Raw genomic sequence first — 21,033 nt, 5'->3', positions numbered from 1 at the left:
GAGGACCCGGGTTCAATTCTCAGCACCCACATGGAAGCTCACAGTCCAAGATCTGACACCCTCATAGAGACATACATGCAGGCAAAACACCAATGTTATTCAAATAAACAGAGCACCAAAAAATATGAAAATTAAAGACTAACAATACACTAATTCTGCTAGATCTGCGAGGGAGCTTGGTGTGATGGTGGTGCACACATGCAATCAAAGCACTTGGGAGGTGTGGAGACATGAAGATCAGGAGTTCAAGGCCAGCCTCAGCTACAAGCGACTCTGCCTTTCTCAAATAAATAAATAGGCCCTTGTGTATAAGACCACTCCCTAGATAATGCTTTGTCATCATATACAATCTCTTCTGTGGGTTTTTCCTGATGGTGAAGAAAGAAAGAAATCACAGTGTTTTCTGATTTACAGACCTGTGCAGAGGGAGCATTTGAGCTACAGCCATCTGCAGGCTGACTTGGAGCTGCACCATGAGACTGCAGCAGGCAAGACATACTACCCACCCAATAAATGATGTCCTTCCTCTTCCACCCCAACTCACATCAACAGTTGGGGTCTCCGGAGGCCTCTCCAGTTTCCGAAGCTTCACCTTCTTGAGCTTCTTGCCCGGCCGTCCTTCCTCACCCCTCATTAACTCCCTAGGAATGAAACCACCACAATGCCAAGGGGTTCTCTCAAGAGAGCACTGTAGTTGGAGTTTTTTTGTCTGGCCCACAGTTAGGGCAAATCTTTTTTATCTGTTAGTTTTATAGTTGTTTAAACCCGACCAAGTAAACATAGAGACTTATATTGGTTACAAACTGTATGGCCGTGGCAGGCTTTTTGTTAACTGTTTTTATAGTTTAAATTAATCTATTTTTATTAATCTATACCTTGTCATGTGGCTTGTGGCTTATCGGTATTTTATATCTTTTTTATCTTGATGGCGGCTGGCAGTGTCTCTCTGACTCAGTCTTTTATTTTTTAGTTCTATTTTTTTTTTTGTCCCGTCTATATTTTTTGTTTAGTCAATGGCCAATCAGTGATTTATTTATTGACCAATCAGCAATACATTTGACATACAGACCAAAGGTCCTTAAAGGCGTGCGCCACTGACGCCATGTACTTGTTATGACTCTAATAGCTCTGACCCCCAGACAACTTTATTTATTAATATACAATTAAAATCACATTTCAGTACAAGTAAAATACCACCACAGAGCACCTCAGCTCTTTCCTCCCATTGCCTACCTGTGATTCCAGTAGCTCTGCTTGAACAGATCATAGTCCTGGATCTCCACATCCTCACTTTCCCAAGATGCCTGATCATAGGGTAAGTCTCGCCACTTGATTAAGTAGTGAACATGGCCCTTCTTGTCCACACTACAAGATCAATAAAGAAAAACTCCTCAGAGCCAGAAAGCAACTTTCCTCACCTCCTCAATCAGCCTTGCTCTTAAAAACTGACAAAACCGGCCAGGCGTGGTGGCACACGCCTTTAATCCCAGCACTAGAGGCAGAGGCAGGCAGATCTCTGTGAGTTTGAGACCAGCCTGGTCTACAGAGTGAGTTCCAGGACAGGCTCCAAAGCTACACAGAGAAACCCTGTCTCGAAAAACTGAAGGAAAAAAAAAAAAAAATACCGATAAAACCATTCTAAATCTGCCAGACTCCACGTGTACTCAGAGCCTCAATAATATCTGTCTTTGGATCACTAATCTCTCTGTACTTTATACTCTCCTACGGACCAAATTCTAGGACTCCGTCACTGAATTACAGAAGAATGTCTCCTGAGCGCAGTAAGTCAATGGCAATGTCCGCTCTCTTAGCCCCTTTAGTGAGAGCCCCCCATGGGTACACTACCTCCAGGGAGCCAAACAGGTACCTGTGGTTGAGGATTCGGTGGATCATCATCCACTCTGGTTTTATTCCATAGCGATAGAAGCGCTCTTCCATCTCTGCAAACTTAGGGTCCTTGTTCTTTCGCTTTCGGCTCTTCTCTTCATCTCCACCGAAGTCCCCAGAAGGCGGCTCATCCATATCATTCTTCCGCTGGTAGTTTCGGAACATCACCTGACAGTGCAGCTCCAGCTGGGAGCAGAGAGAGAGAGTAAGCCACCCTGGAACCCCTCCGGCCCTACTCACACGGCTCTTCTCACTGCCTCTGCAGGGTCGCCCCACATACAGCCTGTCCCAGGCTTACCTGCAGTTCTGATACCCAGGAGCAGTGCCAGTAAGACATGCCTTGCCATTTTACAAAGAACTGTCTCTCCGCGCCGCCCCTCCAAGGGTTTCGGAGAGGGGGTATTAGGATCAGCATCTGGAGGCCGAGGCACTGGTGTGGGAGATGGTGGCTGGCCCCACTTCCAAATTAGGATCTTCTGCACTTTGCCCTTAAGAGCTGGACACTGAAAAAGAGACCACTTTCTCTCAATTAAAAAGGCACAGGGAGATATATGAAATTCCCCAAGAATGAATAAACAGTAGTAATGTTTATGGGTGAATGGGTAATAGCACTTGCTGCACAAGGATGAGAACATGACTGAAATGGCTAGCATTTGTAGAGATGAGACTTGCTGGTCTCCCAGAGCAACCAGATTTGATTCCCAACATTCACATTGTGGATAACAACCATTTGTAACTCCAGTAACAGGAGACACGACACCTTCTTCTCTCATTGAATACACATAGTGTGCATACATACATACAGCAAAACACCCCATCATAAAATAAATCCCCCAGCACCCACATAGAAAGTCACACAGTCACATACATCTGTAACCCCAGTGCCATGGGAGCAGACCCAAGGATCACGGGAGCTTGCTAGCTGCCAGCCTAGCTCCAGGTTTAGTAAGATTTATTTAGTAAGATTCTTTTCAAAGGAATAAGATAGAGTAATAGAGTAGAACACTGCTGCTCTCCTGGCCTTAGGCACACAGAGGCCTGGACCCCTGCACATACATGTGCATACACTATACACACACACACACACACACACACACACACACACATTTTCTTTTCAGATATAAGTCTCACTGTAGAGCCCTAGCTGGCCTGGAATTCAATATATAGACCAGACCGACCTTAAACTCACAAAGGTCTTACTGCCTCTGCCTCTGCTAGATAATTAATGTACCATCATGCCCAGGAAATAAAATTAAAAACTACACAGGGAGCCTGGTGACCTACGTCTTTGACACCAGCACGGGGGAGGCAGAGGTGGGTAGATCTCTGTTCATTGGAGACCACCCTATCTGTTTTACACAGTGGATTTCAGGCCAGCCAGGGCTAAAAGTGGAACCCTATCAAAAAAAATTTTAAATAATTAAAAACAAATTAGTAGACAAGCCCACAACTTTAATCTTGTCAATGAGTCATTAAGACTTCATTTCAAATAAAACCTAACTCCATGACCCCTCCCTAGGTAAAGAACACTAGAATTTTCTCCTCCCTTTCTGGATATCATCAGAGCTTTAAAAAAAAAAAAAAAAAAAAAAAAGCCAAGGAGCTATACTTTAAACAATAACCCAGAATAGCTAGGCATAGAAAATTCACAGAACTAGAGCCAAGCAATTCTCCATCTTAAGCAACTTAAAGGCAGTAAGTAAATGGGCTCTCGAACAGTCTAAGTTACGAAGAATTGAGGCAAGACATCCAGACTAAATGAAGCTGGGCACAGTAACCTGAGCTTTACTCCTAATACTCAGGAAGATGAGGTAGTACAGCATGAGTTCAAGGCCAGCTTGGTCTATATAATGAGCTCCTTGTCTCAAAAATAAAAGTTTATTGCAGAGCTTGTGTACAAGAGCTAAGCTATGGGACCAACCCAGGTATTCAACAACAGAAGAACGAAGAAAATGTGGTATATTATACAATGCATTTCTTTTCAGCTATAAAGAATAAAGCTATGTCACTTACAGGAAAATGAATAAAAATGGCAGTCATACAGGCAAATTAAGTCAGTCTTAGAAAGTCTAGTTTTCTCTAATCTTTGAGTCCTAAATTTACAGATACATAAAATCATGTGCGTACCGAGGACATAAAGTAGATACAATACTATTAAAGAGGAACAAAGAACTGATGGGAAGGGAAGGGGAAGAGACCTCAGTGCAGCAGGCAGGCAGGAGGCAGAGGCAAGTAGATCTCTGAGTTCAAAGCCAGGCTGGTCTACATAGTAAGTTCCAGGACAGGCAGGACATATATAAAAACAAAACAAAACAGGGTCCTGCAAGAGTATCAAGTGCTCTTAATCCAGCTCCCAAAATTAAAGTTTTTAAAGACAAGACCACGTGTAGGGATCACACCTATAATCCCAGCACTCAGGAGATACCATGAATTGAAGGCCAGCCTGAGCTATACATATAGTAAGTTCAAGGCCAGCCTGGACTATGTAATAAGACATCACTTCAAAACACCAAAAAGGAAAAAAAAAGAAAGAAAGAAATAGGAATGACTGAACTAGAACAGTACTTCATCCTGCTTAAAAGGACTGCCAGGACACTACCTCCTCTATTCAGTTAATTCTATGTTTACACAGGAGATGGTGTCCCAAGACTAATTGAGAAAAAAAAGAAATTCCTGTCTCAGCTAGAAAATGTGTAGGTCTCCAGTGACCCTCCCCAGCCTCAGCCTCACAATGCCTACGAGAGAGCAAACCCTGTGCTATTACGGGACACTGCGCCCATCTCCCACCCCTCAACTCAAGTCACTCACAGTACAACGGGGACAGAGCCATTCGCCATTTGGGGATCTCTGGCAGCGGGGGGTTCAGGCAGTGGATATGGTAGGAAGAAGGGCAGGTGTCACAGCATAGCAGCTCCCCGCCATCTTTGCAGACTCGACAGAACTCCATATGGTGGTCATCTTCCTCTTCTGGGTCTCCCCCAACCTCTTCAAGAATCTCCTCACCCTCAGAATTGTCTTCTTTAGCCTCCCACTGGATGCCCTCCTTCTCCTAAAATAAAGAACCGGACATCAGATTATTACCACCCACACCCCCACCCCAAGCCAGAACCTACTAAAGCCATTGTGCCTTTAGATGTTTCCCAAAGCTGACAGCCAAGGACACTGCCATTTCTATTTCCACCCAGGCCCAAAGAAACTCATCACCCCCCACCCCTGCCCTTAGGGGTACCTTCCCAGGGGTCCCAGTAGCCAGGTACTCACACAGTGTGGGCAGCTCCACTTGCCCTCGGGGGCCTTCTCCATGTCTGGGTCCAGGCACACCATATGGTAGGCTCGGGGGCAGGTGTCACACAGGATGATCTCACCGCCTTGCTGGCACACCTCACAATAGTCCTGGTGGTCTGTCTCATAACCATCCACAGCAGTCACCTCCTCCTCGCCTGGGCAAGGAAGAGGGAAAGCCCAATTATTAGAACAAAACCTCTCCCCCACCCTTATCTCCTAAGGGAGATTCTCCCTGGCCACTCCCACCTTGTCCCATCCCCTAAGTACAGAAAAGAAACACACCTTTCTTTTTCTTTTTAGTGGTCCGGAGTTTCTTGCGGCTCCGACTACTGCGGCTGGTAGAACCATCAGAAACAGAGTAGCTATTGATGCTGGCATCGTCGAAGTCAGATTCTACATCTAAGTCATCATCCTCACTCTGAAAAAAATGAGAAAAGATCAAGGTTTTTTTTAAAGCCCAGGCCAAGGAAAGAATGGTAAAGAACCCCAGCAAGAGTTGCACAGAGGGAGCCTGGTCACACCTGCCTGAGGAATAATACCCCACATTCTTATGTACCTGACAGAAAGCAACATCCTTCTCCACCACACAGCTCCCTCTTCCCCCAGTGGGATGAACCAGGCTCTCACCGAGGATCTCTTACGCTTGGAGCCGAAACCTCCCAGCTTGATTTTCAGAGGAGCTACTTTCTTGGGTTTAGGTTTCTTGGCATCAGGCACTCGAGGGCTGCCTTTGGGCTTCCTCCGAGCATTGGGACCTAAAGTCAGGATACAGCCAAATGTCCATCACAAGGCGAGTGATAGGAGAACCAAGTCTTCACCTAAGCTTGCTCAACTCTGCCTTGCCTTCTAAATCTGAGGCTCACCCCTGCCTCCTGCCACTTCCCTTAGGGGCGATCCAGCATTCCTATGCTCTCTTTAGACTTCCCAAGCCTACCCTGGACTCTTCATTCAACTCCATTCACCTTTGCCCTCCTTGGTCTTGGCCTTGCGGATAGGCACCTCCACAGGGGGAGGGGGGGGTGCGACTTCAGTAGCCGTCACCATGCTCTCCACCACAGCCACAGCTGCTGCAGCTGCAGCCGCCACCGAAGCTCCAGAGCTGCCCTTGAAGGGGTTGTTGGTACTGAATTCCCTCCACTTTGCACCCAAGACCATCATCATCTTGGAGACAGCAATCTTGGGGTTTTTAGCAGCAATTAGGGGTCTGGTAGAGAAATGGACAAGAATGAGAAAGACGGCCATGTATAAAAATAAAAGAGAAAAGGAAACAAGAAGAAATTCTAGAAGGAATCTCCTCCCTTTCCACTCCCTAAGATCCTCCTGATTTACCGGACAAACTGGCTGAAAGCCTTGTAGTTGGTGAGGGTACGGTAATCTTCCTCTGAGAACACATGGTCAATGTCTTCCATGCCCCAGTCTTCCAAAAGCTGGGCAGATGATTTCGGTTCCTGCAGAGAGAACACAGTCAAGAAGAACCTGCCTCCTCCTGCCCACACTTGCTAAGAGAATGCGAGTTGAAACTATGGCTTGCAAGAGCAGGGTACAGAACAGTACAGAGGAAGTACTCGAAACTCTACGGAGAGATAGATGGGGTTCTAAAGGGCAGGAATGTATCTGAGAACAAGGGGCAGGCTCTAGCAGGAAAGAGGCCAGGACAGAGGTCTAGGCACCTTGGAGTCATCATCATCCTCCTCCTCCTCTTCCTCCTCCTTCCGCTTGGACTTGCTCTTCTTCTCTTTCTTAGGTCCGAGCTTCTTCTTCTTCTTCTTGCCAGGGGTATAGTCGCTGCCTTCGCTGTCCGACCGCAGAGCGACCTCTTCCTCCTCCTCCACAAACTCGGGCCCCTCCCCAGAGCTGTCCCCCAGCTGCCGGCACAAGAGTAAACGCTGGAGCAGGGAAGGGGAGAGGGGAGACGACATACATGCTACACACATGCTGACCTCAGGACAGTCCTGAGCCCATCCCAGGACCTGACCCACGGCTCCAGAAGGAAACATACCCTCAGGCCCACAACCGTCTTGGAGTACCTCCTTCTTTCTCTCACTCCCCAGAACATTCAGTCACCCACTCACCTCCTTTTTTTGGCGCTTGCTCTTAGGGATTTTAGGGTCTCGAGGTTTCTTAGGCTTTTTTTTCTTCTTGAGCTTTGGAGTCTCCGCTTCTGATAAATCCTCCTCTGGGTCGTCTTCATTGTCTACACACATTTGGCAAAGTGTGGCAGATGGGAAAAAGAGCAACAGCAAAAGGTGAGGACCTAGTCCATCCAGAGGTTGGACTGCCTCTCCTCACCTCTCGACCCAGACCCCCTGAAGAGGAAGAACTGTGACAGTAAGCACACAGAAGGGAGCGGATGCCCAGGCACGGACAGACAAAGGGAGCTGTAGATCCCGACACAGGCCTGCCAGGCCAGAGCAGGCCCACCTCGGGCAGCTGTCCAGGCCCCTAGCTCCTTTCCTCATCACTGTAGCCACCTTCTGTGTTCACCACACTGCTCAATCGAGCTGCCTGGAACTCAGCAAGAGAACTGGATCCAGACAGCCCACAGGACAGGGGTGGGGGAAGCACAGCCAGAAGGCACTAAACACAAACTCCATCCTCACCCCGCCACCCCAGATCAAATACCAGGTTCAGGGTCTAAGAAATCACACCCGTATCAAAGCCCTTTGGGATGATCACTGTTCAAAACCACCAGAGTTTCCAGTTCAACTTCATACCCATTCCCAGTCTCCTTCCTCCATCTCTAGCCCTACTGTTTCTTCCCAGCTTTCTCCTGGGTCAGGCGACTCCTCTCCCTAGGGGCCCGGAATCAGCCCAGCTGTCACCATCTCCCCTTCCCAACCCCCCTCCCATCTGGCTCCACCTCCTTCCCTGGCTAGAAGAACACACAAAGCCTGGGTAACACTGGGGCTCCTGGGCAAGGATAGGTAGAAAGGGGCACAGAGGGAGAGCTGCCAGGGAGCTTTCTTTGTACCAGACATGTACACCAGCTCCCAGTTCCCTCCTCCCTCTTCTCGCTCTCTTCCCAAGCCACCCCCGCCCAAGAAGGGGGGAGTAGGAAAGGGAGGAGAGAGAAGGGAGCGCCTCGCCCACTGAAGAGAAGGAAGATGGCTCCTGACCGCAGAAGCCAGCCCAGGGCACCCAGTGCCAACACAGGACAGACAGGAAGTGGCGGGCAGGGGGTGGAGCCGACAGAAGTACACAGAGCAGAGAGTACCCTCAAAGAAAACTTCCCAAATGATGACCTGGCCCCGGGTCCACAGCTAATGATCTCTACACATACTCAAGGATGACACAGTTTGTAAGAGGTCACCCTGATGTCCCAGGCAAGCAAACCAAGACAGCATGAAGAGTGACACGATTTCAAAGACTGCATTCCTCACTCAATCATAATGTTTTAAGATATTACATCTAAGATTGAACAAGGGCTCAGTGGAGGTTATCAAACCCTATGACCTTCCCTTGAAGGGCTCCGAAAGCTTCAGCTTAAGGAATGGAGCCCACAACCAGTCTCGAAGTTCAGCTCCCTCATCATCCAACAAGAATATTATCCAACATATAGAGATCATGCTGAGACTGCACAAAAGCAGTAGGACCAAGAGAACAGTGGCTAACGACATGTTCTCTTCAATTCCACACACATTCTTAGCTCATGAGCCCCAGAAGTAGCTCTAAAATGACTCTAGTTCTGCCCTTCTGAAGTTAGACAGATCCTAAGGCTGTACAAAGCACCACAGGCCTCCCATTTTCACACTTCCCAGGATCAAGTCAGAGGTTAGGAGGCCCCTCTCGTTCCCAAACAATCATTTTCTTAAGGGCTTCGCCCCCATAACCCCTACACCACCCCATAATCCGCTACATGTCCCCTTCTTCATCTTGCTTAGAGTGCAGAGATAAGGACAAGTCCACGGAGGCAGAGAAGACACCATTCCAGCCACATACAACCCTTAAACTCCTCGGGCAAATCCCACGCTGAAATGGCAAGCGACCACTGCACGAGATAGAGGGAGATTTGGGAAAGGGGCAGATTGGGTGTGTCAAGTGGAAAAACTGGGTCATGCTACACATTGGGGCAGAGTTCACACTGAGCCTGAATAGCTCACACTCAACTTGGGAGGGAAGCCCTAGACTAACGGGTGGGTTACTGGAAGGCTAAGATGGGGCCAACACTGGTGGGATAGTACTACTCATCCTGCCCCTCACGAAGAGTCTGAAGGAAAAGTAAGCCTTCCTCTTTCCCACCACCACCACCACCCCATCAAGGCACAGAAACCTGCAGCCTTACACCTAGATGACGACATGCAAATCTAAGTCCCTCATCCCTGCAGCCAAAGATATCAAGAATATCAGTTCTCTTAAATGGCCTCAGACTGAAGTAAAAAATTCTAAGTTAGAAAATGTCAAATTTGCTGGGCAGTGGTGGCACACCCCTTTAATCCCAATGAAGCAGAAGCAGGCTGATCTCTGTGAGTTGGAGGCCAGTGTGATCTACAGAATGAGTTCCAGGACAGCCAAGGATACACAGAGAAACCTTGTCTCAAAGGAAAAAAAAAAAAAAAAGCCAGGTGGTGGCACACACCTTTAATCCCAGCACACTCAGGAGGCAGAGCTAGGCGGATCTCTGTGAGTTCGAGGCCAGCCTGGTCTACAGAGTGAGATACAGGCACCAAAATTACACAGAGAAACCCTGTCTCAAAAAGGGGGGGGGGGGGCAAATTTGAAAAAGCATTTCTTCTGGATACCTCAAAATTGAGTTGGATCTAAGGAAAAGGCAGAAGTGAAAACTACATCATAAAAAACAAAAACAGGCCAGGCCATGGTGGTGGTGAATGCCTTCAAGCCCAGCACTAGGGAGGCAGAAGCAGAAGGATCTCTGTGAGTTCGAGGCCAGCCTGCTCTACAAAACAGACACCAGGACTGTTACACAGAGAAAACTTGTCTCAAAAAAAATACAAAACCAAAAACAACAACCACCAAAAAGCCCCGGGACCACCAGGCTCCAGAATGGGGTGGGGTGGGGAGCATAAAGAAATGGTGCTGGTGGGGAGGGGCTGGCTTTTTTTCATTTAAATTTTAATTTTTTTAAGTGAACGAGAGTCAAATAAACCAATAGGTGTATTAACAAGGAGACAAGAGAAGATATCCACTTATAAGCATGACATCAACCATCACTGAGGACAAGCACTCAGGCAGGCTGGTTATAACTCTACGGGTTTAGCCAGTCAAGGGAGCCACCCCAAAACACTGATAGTGCAAACCCTAACACACCCACACAAACACCTCACACCACCAACCCAGACCCCAAACTACCTCAGTGACCCAAGCCTCTAGGAAAGAAGCCAGGAATTATGTCCACCCCAGGGGAGAAGTCCCTTCCTTCCCCCTGCCTCTCCTTACTAGGCTACTGCCCCTCCCCTATCCCCCAATCCCTTCCCCACTCAAAAAATTCCAATAATCTGCCTAACTCAAAGTTCTCTAGATCCAGTAAGGAGCGAGATTCAAACTTCACACTCGAACAGCGCAGAAAACCGGTAACTGATCACAAGCTAAAAATAATCGGACAGAGAGCAACCAACACTCCGGCTTTCTTTTCCGCGAGATCCCAGATGCCTGGCTGAGCTCCTACAACAGAAATCTTAACTCCCCCCACCATGTCACCACCAGAGTCTCCGAGAGCGTCCCAGCCACCTGCACTCCTAAGAACCCGCTCAAGGTAATGCCTGCTAACCCAGAGAGCTCCCTCAACTGGGAACTGCGGAGTATTCCAGACAGCCTTGAGTACAGCCAGCTTACATCTGGGTCCGCGGTGCCCAAGAGGCACATGGCTTCCACCTCCCCCCCCCCCCCCCGCCCCCGCACCCCGCACACCCCCCCCCTCCACAACCCACTAGAGCTCCGCAGAAGAGAACCACTCCCTTCGGATGCCCCTCCGCCCTGGACTCCCTACACAGGAGGAGACAAGCAGCGCACCCAGCCTCACACAAGTCTCCAGGAAAGATCAAACACCTCCTTCCTGGCCTGGGCCCTCTGCGAAGATGTTACCTGGATGGGGTGGGGGCAGGCTGTTGTTCAGAAGTGCATCCATATCCTCCTCCTCACTGCCCGCTGAGCAGGGGGACGGGGAGCCCAGGCCCGACGCCATCCCCTTCCGCTCCCCGGCCAGGGAATTGGCCCAGCTGCTCCTGCCTGCGGCCTGGGGCCCTCGACACTGGCCCGAGTCACTGTGCGGGGGAGGGGGGGGAGAACAGTGAGTGACGCGCAGTCCCCCTCCCCCACCCGCTCTTTCCGCCCCCCCCCCCCCCCCCCCCCCGGCCCTGCCACCCTAACCGAGCACCCGAACCACTCAGGCTGAACTTAGTTCCACACTCCTCGGGGACAGCCCGGGAGCCGGCTCCCCAGCAGAAGCCCCCCCCAGAAGCGGGAGCGATGCCCCCCCCCCCCGCCCCGAGGTCAAGCTGGTGCATGGTGGGGAGGGGACAGGCTGGGCTAGACTGAGCCCCGAGTGACCGGGGAGGGGGACCCGAGTGGCGAGGCGCAGAGGGGGTCAGGGGAGGCGGCCGGTGCTCGGGGACACAAGGTCACTTGGGAGTGGGGGGGGCGCCTCTCGGAGCCCGGGGAGGGGCCAGTCCCCAGACAGGGCAGCTCTCCAGAGGCTGTCCTCCGGGACAACTCGGGTTCTCTTCCGGAACGGCGGGGACCGGGGGGCGTGGAGGGCCCGGCGCTCCGGGGTCCCCACGAGTCGGGACGCCGGCGGAAGGCGAGCTCTCCCCCCCCCCCCCCGAGAAGGGGGCCGGGCCACGTGTCCCGGGGGGCCGGCGAGCCAAGGGCGAGGGGCGGGCGCCCGGCATTGTGGGAGGCCGGGCCCGGGAGAGGGGCGCGGGGAGCACGGCTCCCTCAGGGCAGGGCGCCGCCTCAGGGCAGCCCGGACGCCTCAGGGGACGGGGAAAGGGTCCGCGCCCCGGCCGGGGGCCGGCCTGCGGGCCTGCGGGCCGCCTGAGGACGGGACAGGTGACGGGGTGAGCCCCGGGGTGGTGTCGGGCCGGGAGGGACGTCTCTCCCGGAGCCTCGCGCTCCCCTCACCCTAGAGCCGCCTCAGGTCGCGCTGGGTCTCGCCGGTGTCACTCCCGCTCCGGCTCCTCCTCGCCGCGGCCGAAGGGGGGAAAATGGCTCCGGCTCCGGCGGCGCCTCTTAAAGGGCCCGAAACACCGGCCGGGAAATCCCACCGCACAGGCCCCGCCCCCCCCACGGACAGCCCATAATAACCTCAACCAACTCCAACCCCCCCCCCCCCCCCCCCCGCTCCACTACCGCCACCCTCCTCCCTAGGTCTCCCGGGCAACCCCCGCCCCCTCGTCGCTCAGGCAACCATTGGCCACGCCCCCGTCGAGCGCGCGCGCGCGTCACCCGGGCAACCGCCCACCTCCTGGCCATCCCATAATACACACGGACACCCCACATACACACACCCCGCCCCCCAACACTCCATGCATATCTATGCCCGGGGGCTACTGACATATAGTGCAGACCTTTCACAAACTAAACCTGCTCCCCACCTCAGATATCCCATAATAACCACTCTTTGCCAACTTCTTCACTCTTGGCCCTACTGCTAACATCCCATAATAACTCGTTACCCCTCCCTCCCCTTGGCCATCCCATAATAAGCACCCCTCCCAGCACTTCAGCCTCATATCCCATAATACTCAACCCCATCCCCCACTAACATCCCATAATAACCACCCTTCATCCACCCCCAGTTTGATATCCCATGATTGTCAGAAACTCACCCACCCCACACTACAACAACGGACACTCGGCCTCCTCCCACGCACATCCCGTAATAATCAGTCTCCCACTTTCTATACTGATAGCCCATAATAGGCAACCCCCTAGAGCTGCCCTCAGCCCCTGCGCACCAGGGTCTAGACTCTAGATGCTCACATCACCACCCCCGGCCCTCCTAGTCTCCTTCTAGCTCCATGGCCCATAAATTACACTCCTCCCTATCCAAGAGATACTCACTAATGACCAGCAGCTCTGCTGTCACCCCACAAATGGGCATCTAAAGCGCCTCTCTCCTAACAGTGGGGAAACGTCCCATCATTTACTCCATCTACTCGGACATCCCCTAATTGCAAGAAGCCCATGATACCAGAATATTCCCAACGCAACCCAGTGCCACATCCCATAATACTTCTGCTGCACTCCACCACCTCACACAGGTCTTCTGGCCAGACATCCCATAATATTCACAACCTCCCCCATCTCTACAAGTTGTCCGTCTCTCCCAACACCCAAGAGCAGAGAGGGTGTGGCAAACTGCTGACTGCCCTGTCCCCGCCCCCATTAGCACATACCTTATTCCCTTTCTGGGCAAAAGGAGTATTCTGGCCAGAAGTCTCTCAGTGTTCAGGACCTTGGGCTAGTCCCTAGCTCACCATCTGCAGACACTCAGGAACAGAGGGCCAACCTAGAGCCCCATCCAATCCAATCAGAACCCAGGAGTATTCTAGATGCTTACCTCCAGCTCTGAAATTTTGTGTAAAATCAAACAAATAATATGCTGACTAGATGAAAAACTTGCATCAACTTTAACTGACCCAGAACATCCCATCCGATTAGAAACCCCCATCCAGTAACTATTTCTCAACATCCCGGCAGTCCTCTCCACTGCCTCTCTCAAGTCCAGGCAGTCCCTAAGGATGGATATCCCATCATCACCTCGTGAACTAAGGATCCTCTATAGCACCAAGCTCTGAGCCTTGCTCTCTCTCTCTCCTCACTATTACTCGTGTTCATTCAACATACTTTTGACAGTACTGAGCAAGGTACAAGCTGGTACAACTGGGAATGCAAAGACACAGGTGCCTTCCTGCCAGAAACGTAAACAGCTGGGAACGGTGTCACATGTCTGTAATCCCAGCACTCAGAAGGCAAGATGATCAAGAGTTCAAGGCCATACTCCGCTACACAGCAAATTCAAGACCAGCCTGGGCTTCGGTAGAAACAAGTCTCAAATAAATAAACATTATTATCAACACCCATGCTCTACCCAACTGGGCTAACAGGGCACCAGTAAATCAATACTTTTAAAAGAAGCATTAGGGTTGGGGATTTAGCTCAGCGGTAGAGCGCTTGCCCAGCAAGTGCAAGGCCCTGGGTTCGGTCCTCAGCTCCAAAAAGAAGAAGAAGAAGAAGAAGAAGCATTAAACAACCAAAGAGACCATGATACAATATTACAATATAAAAGTATCTGGTCACCACTATTTCCTAAATGTCCTGTCGTAGAGAACTGAATAAATCCAAACTTAGCTCTCAGAAGAGATCACATTCCCCCATAGAGGTCTGGGGAGGTGGTCCCTCTAGGGCAGTGGTCCTCAATCTTCCTAATGCTGCCACCCTTTAATACAGCTCCTCATGTTGTGGTGACCCCCAACCATAAAATTATTTTCGTTGCTACTTCATAACTAATTTTGCTACCGTTATGAATTGTAATGTAAATATCTGTGTTTTCTGATGGTCTTAGGCAACCCCAGTGAAAGGGTCATTCAGACCCCCAACGGGGTCACTACCCACAGGTTGAGAACCACTGATCTAGAGGATTTATAAGAGAAGGGTTATCAAGCTAACCTCCTGCAGGGTCTGATGATGCATACCTTCCAACCCTGCACTCTTGAGGCAGAGACAAGAAGATCCTGAGTTTGGGGGCATTCTGGGCTAAAGTGGAGACTGAAAACAGCAACAAAGATATCACCTAGAGCTGGAGTTGTCACTCACTAGTAAACTGCTTGCCTAGGGTGTGCAAGGCCCCCGGGTTGATCCACAGCACAGGAGAAAAAAGGAGGGGGAGAGGCCTCAGGAGAGAGAAGAAGAGAGAATGATAATCTATCTCCTGGCTGGTCCCTGCATGCTAAGGGATTGTGATTGGTAAGCAGCATCCATCCAGTCCATGTTCCCAACGCTGAAATTCCATAACATTATCACGTTTGTTTGGGGGTTTTTGTTTTTGTTTTGAGATAGGGTCTCTTTTAAAATTTTAGGTATTGTGTGTGTGTGTGTGTGTGTGTGTGTGTGTGTGTGTGTGTGTGTGTAGGAGGTGGGTGCTGGGAATTGAACTCTGGTCCTCTGCAAGAACAGCATGTGCTCTTAACCACTGAGCCATCTCTCAAGCCCATTAAACCATTTTGTTGATTTTGAGACAGGGTTTCTCTGTGTAGCCCCGACTGTCCTAGAACTCACTCTGTAGACCAGGCTGGCCTCGAACTCAGAGATCTGCCTGCCTCTGCCGAGTGCTGGGACTAAAGGTGTTTGACACTACACCCAATGGTTTTTTCGTTTTGTTTTATTTTGAGATAAGTTCTCTCTTTATAGTCTGGTCTCAAATCACCATCCTCCATCCTCCTGCTCTGTTTCCTAAATCCTCGGATTATACATGTGGACCACTACACACAGCTCTTTTTTTTTTTTTTAATATGTGTAGGAGTAATTTTGCCTGCACATATGCCCATGTACCATGTTAATATCTTATGTCCATGGAGGCCAGAGGAAGGCATCAGATCATTTGCAACTGGAGTTACAGGTGGTTGTACTACCATGTGGGTGCTGGGAATGGAACCCAGGCCCGCTGGAAGAGCAGCCAGTACTCTTAACCCCTGAACCATCTCTCCGGCCCATACCTTGATTCCTGAATACCAAATTCTGTTCATGTTCAATGTCCTACATTTTTTTTTTTAGTCACTCCCCAGTTACATATCCTGAGGCCTCATAATACCACCGATTGCTCCATCCTCATTTTGTTGGGACCCGGTCCTCCACTCCACACCCAGGCATGGTGTGGTGGAGGGTGTTCCTAACATCAGTGCTTGGGAAGCAAAAGCAAGTTAGTCTCTGAGTTCCAGGCCAAGCACTTTCCCCTCTTTCTGGGTTCCAGAAACTGTGGCTGTCAGTGGAAACCAGTATCCCAGCCCCACTGTCTCCAGGCCTCTCCCTTAAGCCAGAGCTGTCTTCCTCTGCTCTAATCTGCCTGTTTCAGGAAGAGCAAAGGCCTGTGGGAGCTGGACAGGTTGAAAAGGAAGCGGAACTCCCTCACCGGAAGAGGCCTTCCTGACCCCACCTGGAAGGTCCTCATGCTGTGTCTCCTTGCACTGCTCATATCACCTCCCTAGAGAAAGAGCCCAATAGATAACACCCTCCTGTGGAATTCAAAGGACTGAATTAGTGAGTGCTGGAGAAGCAGCAAGACTTTACTCAGAAAAGGACAGTCTCTTTGCTCCCATTTTACCAGTGATGCTGGAAGTGTTGTTCCATCAAATCCTGTGAGGATAACCATGAGCATTACACATTTAAATATCGTCTCGCCTTAAGACTAGGTAGGGTCTTAAGACCTTAGGTCTGACATGGTGGTAGAACTTTAACCCCAGCACTCAAGAGACAGGTAGATCTCTGAGACTGAGGCCAGCCTGGTCTACACAGTAAATCTAGGCCAGCCAGTGAGACATGGAGAGACCTTGTCTCAAAACAAGCAAACCCTCTTGAGTTCTTGCCAAAAGCTCTGAAGTTCATGTTTTCTTTTTCTTTCTTTTTTTTTTTTTTGGTTTTTCGAGACAGGGTTTCTCTGTGTAGCTTTGCACCTTTCCTGGAACTCACTCTGTAGCCCAGGTTGGCCTCGAACTCACGGAGATCCGCCTGGCTCTGCCGCCCGAGTGCTGGGGTTAAAGGCGAGTGATGCCGCCACCGCCCGGCAAAGTTCATGTTTTCTATTCCCAAAACTTCCCTGAACTCTCTGGACCACCCCTCTGGCTGTGTTTACTGTGGTGTACTGGCCATTCCCTCCACCCCACAGGCTTCCAGAGTCTCCCTCACTCAAGCGTCTATTTATTTATTTATTTATTTATTTATTTATTTATTTATTTATTTATTTATTTTGCATACAGTGTTCTACCTGCATGTATTCTGTCAGAAAAGGACACCAGATCTCACTACAGATGGTTGTGAGCCACCATGTGGTTGCTGGGAATGGAACTCAGGACCTCTGGAAGAGCAGCCAGTGCTCTTAACCTTTGAGCCAACTCTCTAGTCCCTGTTTTTTTTGGGTTGTTTTTTTTTGTGTGTGTGTGTGTATGTGTGTGTGTCTGTGTCTGTGTGTGTATTTGTTTGTTTGTTTTGTTTGAGACAGGATTTCTCTGTGTAGCCCTGGCTGTCCCAGAACTCACTCTGTAGACCAGGCTGGCCTCAAACTCAGAGGATCCACTGCCTCTGTCTCCTGTGTGCTGGGATTAAAGGTATGCACCACCATGCCCAGCTAGGATGTGGCTCTTTTAAGACACTATAATGTAGGTATCCCTCCTTTCAGGAAAGCTGTTCCTTCCTACATAGTGCTGCTGGATACCTATCAGGTCCTTCTATCCTCGTTTTCCTACATCTACCCTGTCTCTGGAGCTCAAATTCAGTTGTGTAATAAATATCCCCAACTTCCCCAGATCCCACCTCTCCTATGTACACCACATTACCACAGTGATGGGTGAATATAAACTCGGGAGGGTTTACAAGTAGGGAGTCACAGGCTCTTGCCTACGATTGGAAATATTGGTTTCCATCCTCTAGCACACCCCCAGTCCCTGCAGGTTTACCATCTTAGCCCTTTGCTTCCCTCACCTCCCACCCCTCCCTGACACCAGCACAAGAAGGTTCAAATCCTTCCCTGTCTTTTTATTCAGTCCTCCGTTTTAGGTTTTTATTTCATGTGTATGAGTGTTGGCCTACGTGTATGTATGTGCACCATGTGCATGCCCATTGTGCGAAAGGAACAGAAGAGGGCATCATAGCCCCAGGAACTGGAGTTATGGTCAGTTGTGAGCCACCACGAGGGTGCTGGGAACTGAACCTGGGTCACCTGCAAGAGCAGTTTCTTAACTGCTGGGCCATATCTCCACCCCCACTTCCTGTCTTTTCGAATGCTGGGGAGGTATAGGGTGTGTTTGTGTGCTGCTTTTGAGGTCCTCATGCTTCTATACCCCCCTCCCTTCTCTGCCCCATGTCACCTCCTCGATCAATTATAAATAAGCCACTAACATGATTGGCCCACAGAGACTAAGGATGGTATAATCTCCTAATTAATGCACCCAAGGGGGCAGCCTCTCTAGCCAGTTATCCAGAATTCTGTTTCCACCCTATGGTATACAAGAACCCAGACTAACACCCTGAGGAGGTTATCCTCGAGCTTTTAGCACACATGGTTCCTCTCCTCACACCTGTTTTGGGTGGATGAAGAAACCGCTCACTGATCTCAGGGGCTAGTGTTCCGCACTGACAGAAAGGATTTGTGAAGACTAGATAGCAGACAGGATGCAGTCCCTGTGGGGCTTGGGGACTGATATTTGTCCCTCAGGAGCCCACCCAGCCTCTACTTCTTCGGTGTTCGGCTTTCTGTGTTCATCCGCTGCATGCGCGCAGTCCCCAGGCTCGGGAGGCACAGGTGGAAAGGAGTACTTGAGCCACCTAGCCCGGGAGCTCTTCCAGCACCACCCCGCATGCATACCCTGTCCTCTGCAACCCCCAAGATGTGAAGAGGACCCAGGTGTCCAGGCTTTGGCTCGATGGAGCCTGCCCCTGGGGCCTCTTCCAACAGCTGTCACCAAAGAAACCTCTCCAGCCAGTTACTCCTGCCAGGCCTCAGGTCTGGCTCCAGGGCTCACCCCACCCTCCTCAGCCTTTCCCTCCCTCTTCCTTCCTCTCCTCCCCCCCCTCTATGCCCTCCCCAGAGCTTTACCTACCCAGGACAGCCCCACCCAGCTGTGCCGTGTCCATCCCATAATAATTCTCCTCCCTAGCCCCCACCCCTCCCAGAAGAGAGGCGGCCATCCCATAATAGCCACCCACAAGAGACATTCCGCGGTGACCGCCCCCTCCCTGCAGAGCTGCTGGGAGCAGCCATCCCATAATAGCCAGCCGCCTGTTTTACTGGTTACGGCTGTGGAGGGAGGTGGAGAGGAAATGGAGGGCGGGGGCGGGGAGAACCAAGGGCCCCCCACTTTGTGAACCCCAGGGAGGAAGGGAAGGAGAGTGGCATAAGAGCCTGGGGGTCAAAGGTGACATGCAGGTGGGAACCACTGACCACTACAACCTTGCTGGGAGACTTTCTCCCCATTATCCAGGAGTTACATTTTCCCCTCCACAGTCCGGAGGTGGCTGCTAGACAGGGCAGATGCCTAGGATGGGCTGAGGTGCCCAGTATGGAGGGGGGAGTGGCTGTTGATGTGTGGGGGTGAAGTGTGTGGGGAGATGGATTTCAGGTGTTCCCACTGGGCTCTTGGAGGGAGGCTGACCTTAGAACGTGAGGAGAGTAGGGGGTGAACTGGTGTGTGTGTGGGGGGGGTTGGAGAAGGGCTCCTCAGGCCCTCCCAATTCTGCACCACCATCCCATAATAATCCCCCAGCCCCCCTCCCCCTCCCACACACGACATCCCATAATATCTTCTGGAGAAGCAGTCCCCGCAGTAGGTACAAAGAGCTATCCCATAATAAGCTCCCCCACCCCCACTCATCACCCCCCAACTTGCCCCCCCCTCAGTCACATGCAGCCGGTGCCATCCCCCGCTGCTCCCCCCTCTGGCCACCGAAGGCCTTGCCAGCCCATAATACTCTTGCCTCTGGTCGCAGGAGGCCTCCAGCCCATAATACTCCCTTCCACCACCACCCCCCCCTTCCCGCCCCGCACCCCTTCCTCCCGCCTCCAGTTGGAGCCGGGCCTCACCAGCCCATAATACTCCCCAGTCTCCTAAGGCTGTTCCAGCCCATAATACTCTCCCTGTCTCCTAAGGCCTCTCCATCCCATAATACTGCCAGACGCCTGACCTGTGGGCCAAACCCCAGCCCGTTCCACACATGGAGGCTGTGTCAGCGCTGCTGGTCTCCCTGCCTGTCCTTCCTCCCTCGCTGGGTCGGCGCTTTCCCTCCAGGGCTGGCGCTGCCCTCGGGGCCACGGGCCCCTCTCCCAGCCCCACCCCGGGCCTGCCTGGCCCTTACTTCCCCTCCAGCCTTCTCCCTGGCCCCTTCTCCACCGTTGGCTCCTCATTCTGTCTGCCTCCCCTGCCTTTCATGCACTTCTCCACCTCCATGTTAGTCCGCAGGATTGGACATCAGCCTCATGGGGAGAGAGTGCCCCCAGAGGGCAATGGGCCAGCCACTGCCCCAAGGCTGCCTGCTTGACCCAGCACCATGGAAACGTGCCCAGCCTGCCTATGGCTAGTTCCCCTGACTAGTTCTGCTCAGTCGCGGGGCTCGTCCGGACGATGCACCTGGAGGCCTTGCTGTCTCTCCCAAGAGTACGGCCAGCAACCCCAAAGCCCTACATAAGACCTTGATGGAAGGAGCTCCCGTTTATGGGATTTCTAAAGTGCTTTTCAAATTTCATTGGCCCTCCACCAACCCAATAAGTAGATACTATGAGCCCCATTTCACAGGGGTGGAAACAGAGGCTCACAGAGGTTAACTGATCAATGTCACATTGCTAAGAAGTGACAGCTGATATTACTAGCCAGGTTTGTTTGATTCCAAAAGTCCTGGAAGCCTTTGGTTTTCTCTAAACCCAGTAGGAGAAACTTCCCTTTCCAGTTCGAGGAAGCAGCGTGGGACAACTGACTTAGCTTCTGGTCTGTCTTTAGGGCCTGCTGAAAGAGAAGGAAGGCCGGTGTGCGGTGTGCGGTTTACCTCTCTCCTTTCCCAGTCTTCACGGAACTCCCTCCGGTTGGCAACCCCTTCCTTGCAGGGCTTTCCTGTGAGATAGTGCAGGGCCAAAATGGAAGCGGCTCTGCCATCATTTGGGATGCTCACCTAGGTCCTGATTCTCCTGAACTGTATCTCAAG

At 51.2% G+C, this 21,033-nt stretch overlaps 1 protein-coding gene across 1 annotated transcript in view; it reads right to left on the bottom strand.

Moving 5' to 3' along the window:
* Chd4 (chromodomain helicase DNA binding protein 4) overlaps nt 1-12,385 on the bottom strand; it is a 37,311-nt gene extending 24,926 nt beyond the window's left edge. The window contains 16 exon segments of the mRNA XM_052719377.1: nt 545-641; nt 1,234-1,365; nt 1,868-2,073; nt 2,186-2,257; nt 2,259-2,390; nt 4,696-4,728; nt 4,730-4,936; nt 5,149-5,327; nt 5,455-5,590; nt 5,800-5,927; nt 6,135-6,376; nt 6,502-6,620; nt 6,843-7,037; nt 7,245-7,366; nt 11,212-11,390; nt 12,250-12,385. Of these exon segments, the coding sequence (XP_052575337.1) occupies nt 545-641; nt 1,234-1,365; nt 1,868-2,073; nt 2,186-2,257; nt 2,259-2,390; nt 4,696-4,728; nt 4,730-4,936; nt 5,149-5,327; nt 5,455-5,590; nt 5,800-5,927; nt 6,135-6,376; nt 6,502-6,620; nt 6,843-7,037; nt 7,245-7,366; nt 11,212-11,311 (2,100 nt within the window). The 5' untranslated portion in view covers nt 11,312-11,390; nt 12,250-12,385.
* Nucleotides 12,386-21,033: the final 8,648 nt, after the last annotated feature.

Source organism: Peromyscus californicus, unplaced genomic scaffold (genome assembly GCF_007827085.1).
Source record: "Peromyscus californicus insignis strain IS unplaced genomic scaffold, ASM782708v3 Scaffold_6__1_contigs__length_162567912, whole genome shotgun sequence".
NCBI classification, from domain to species: domain Eukaryota; kingdom Metazoa; phylum Chordata; class Mammalia; order Rodentia; family Cricetidae; genus Peromyscus; species Peromyscus californicus.
The sequence above is the reverse complement of the archived record's forward strand: the minus strand, read 5'-3'. Positions and strand labels throughout refer to the sequence as shown.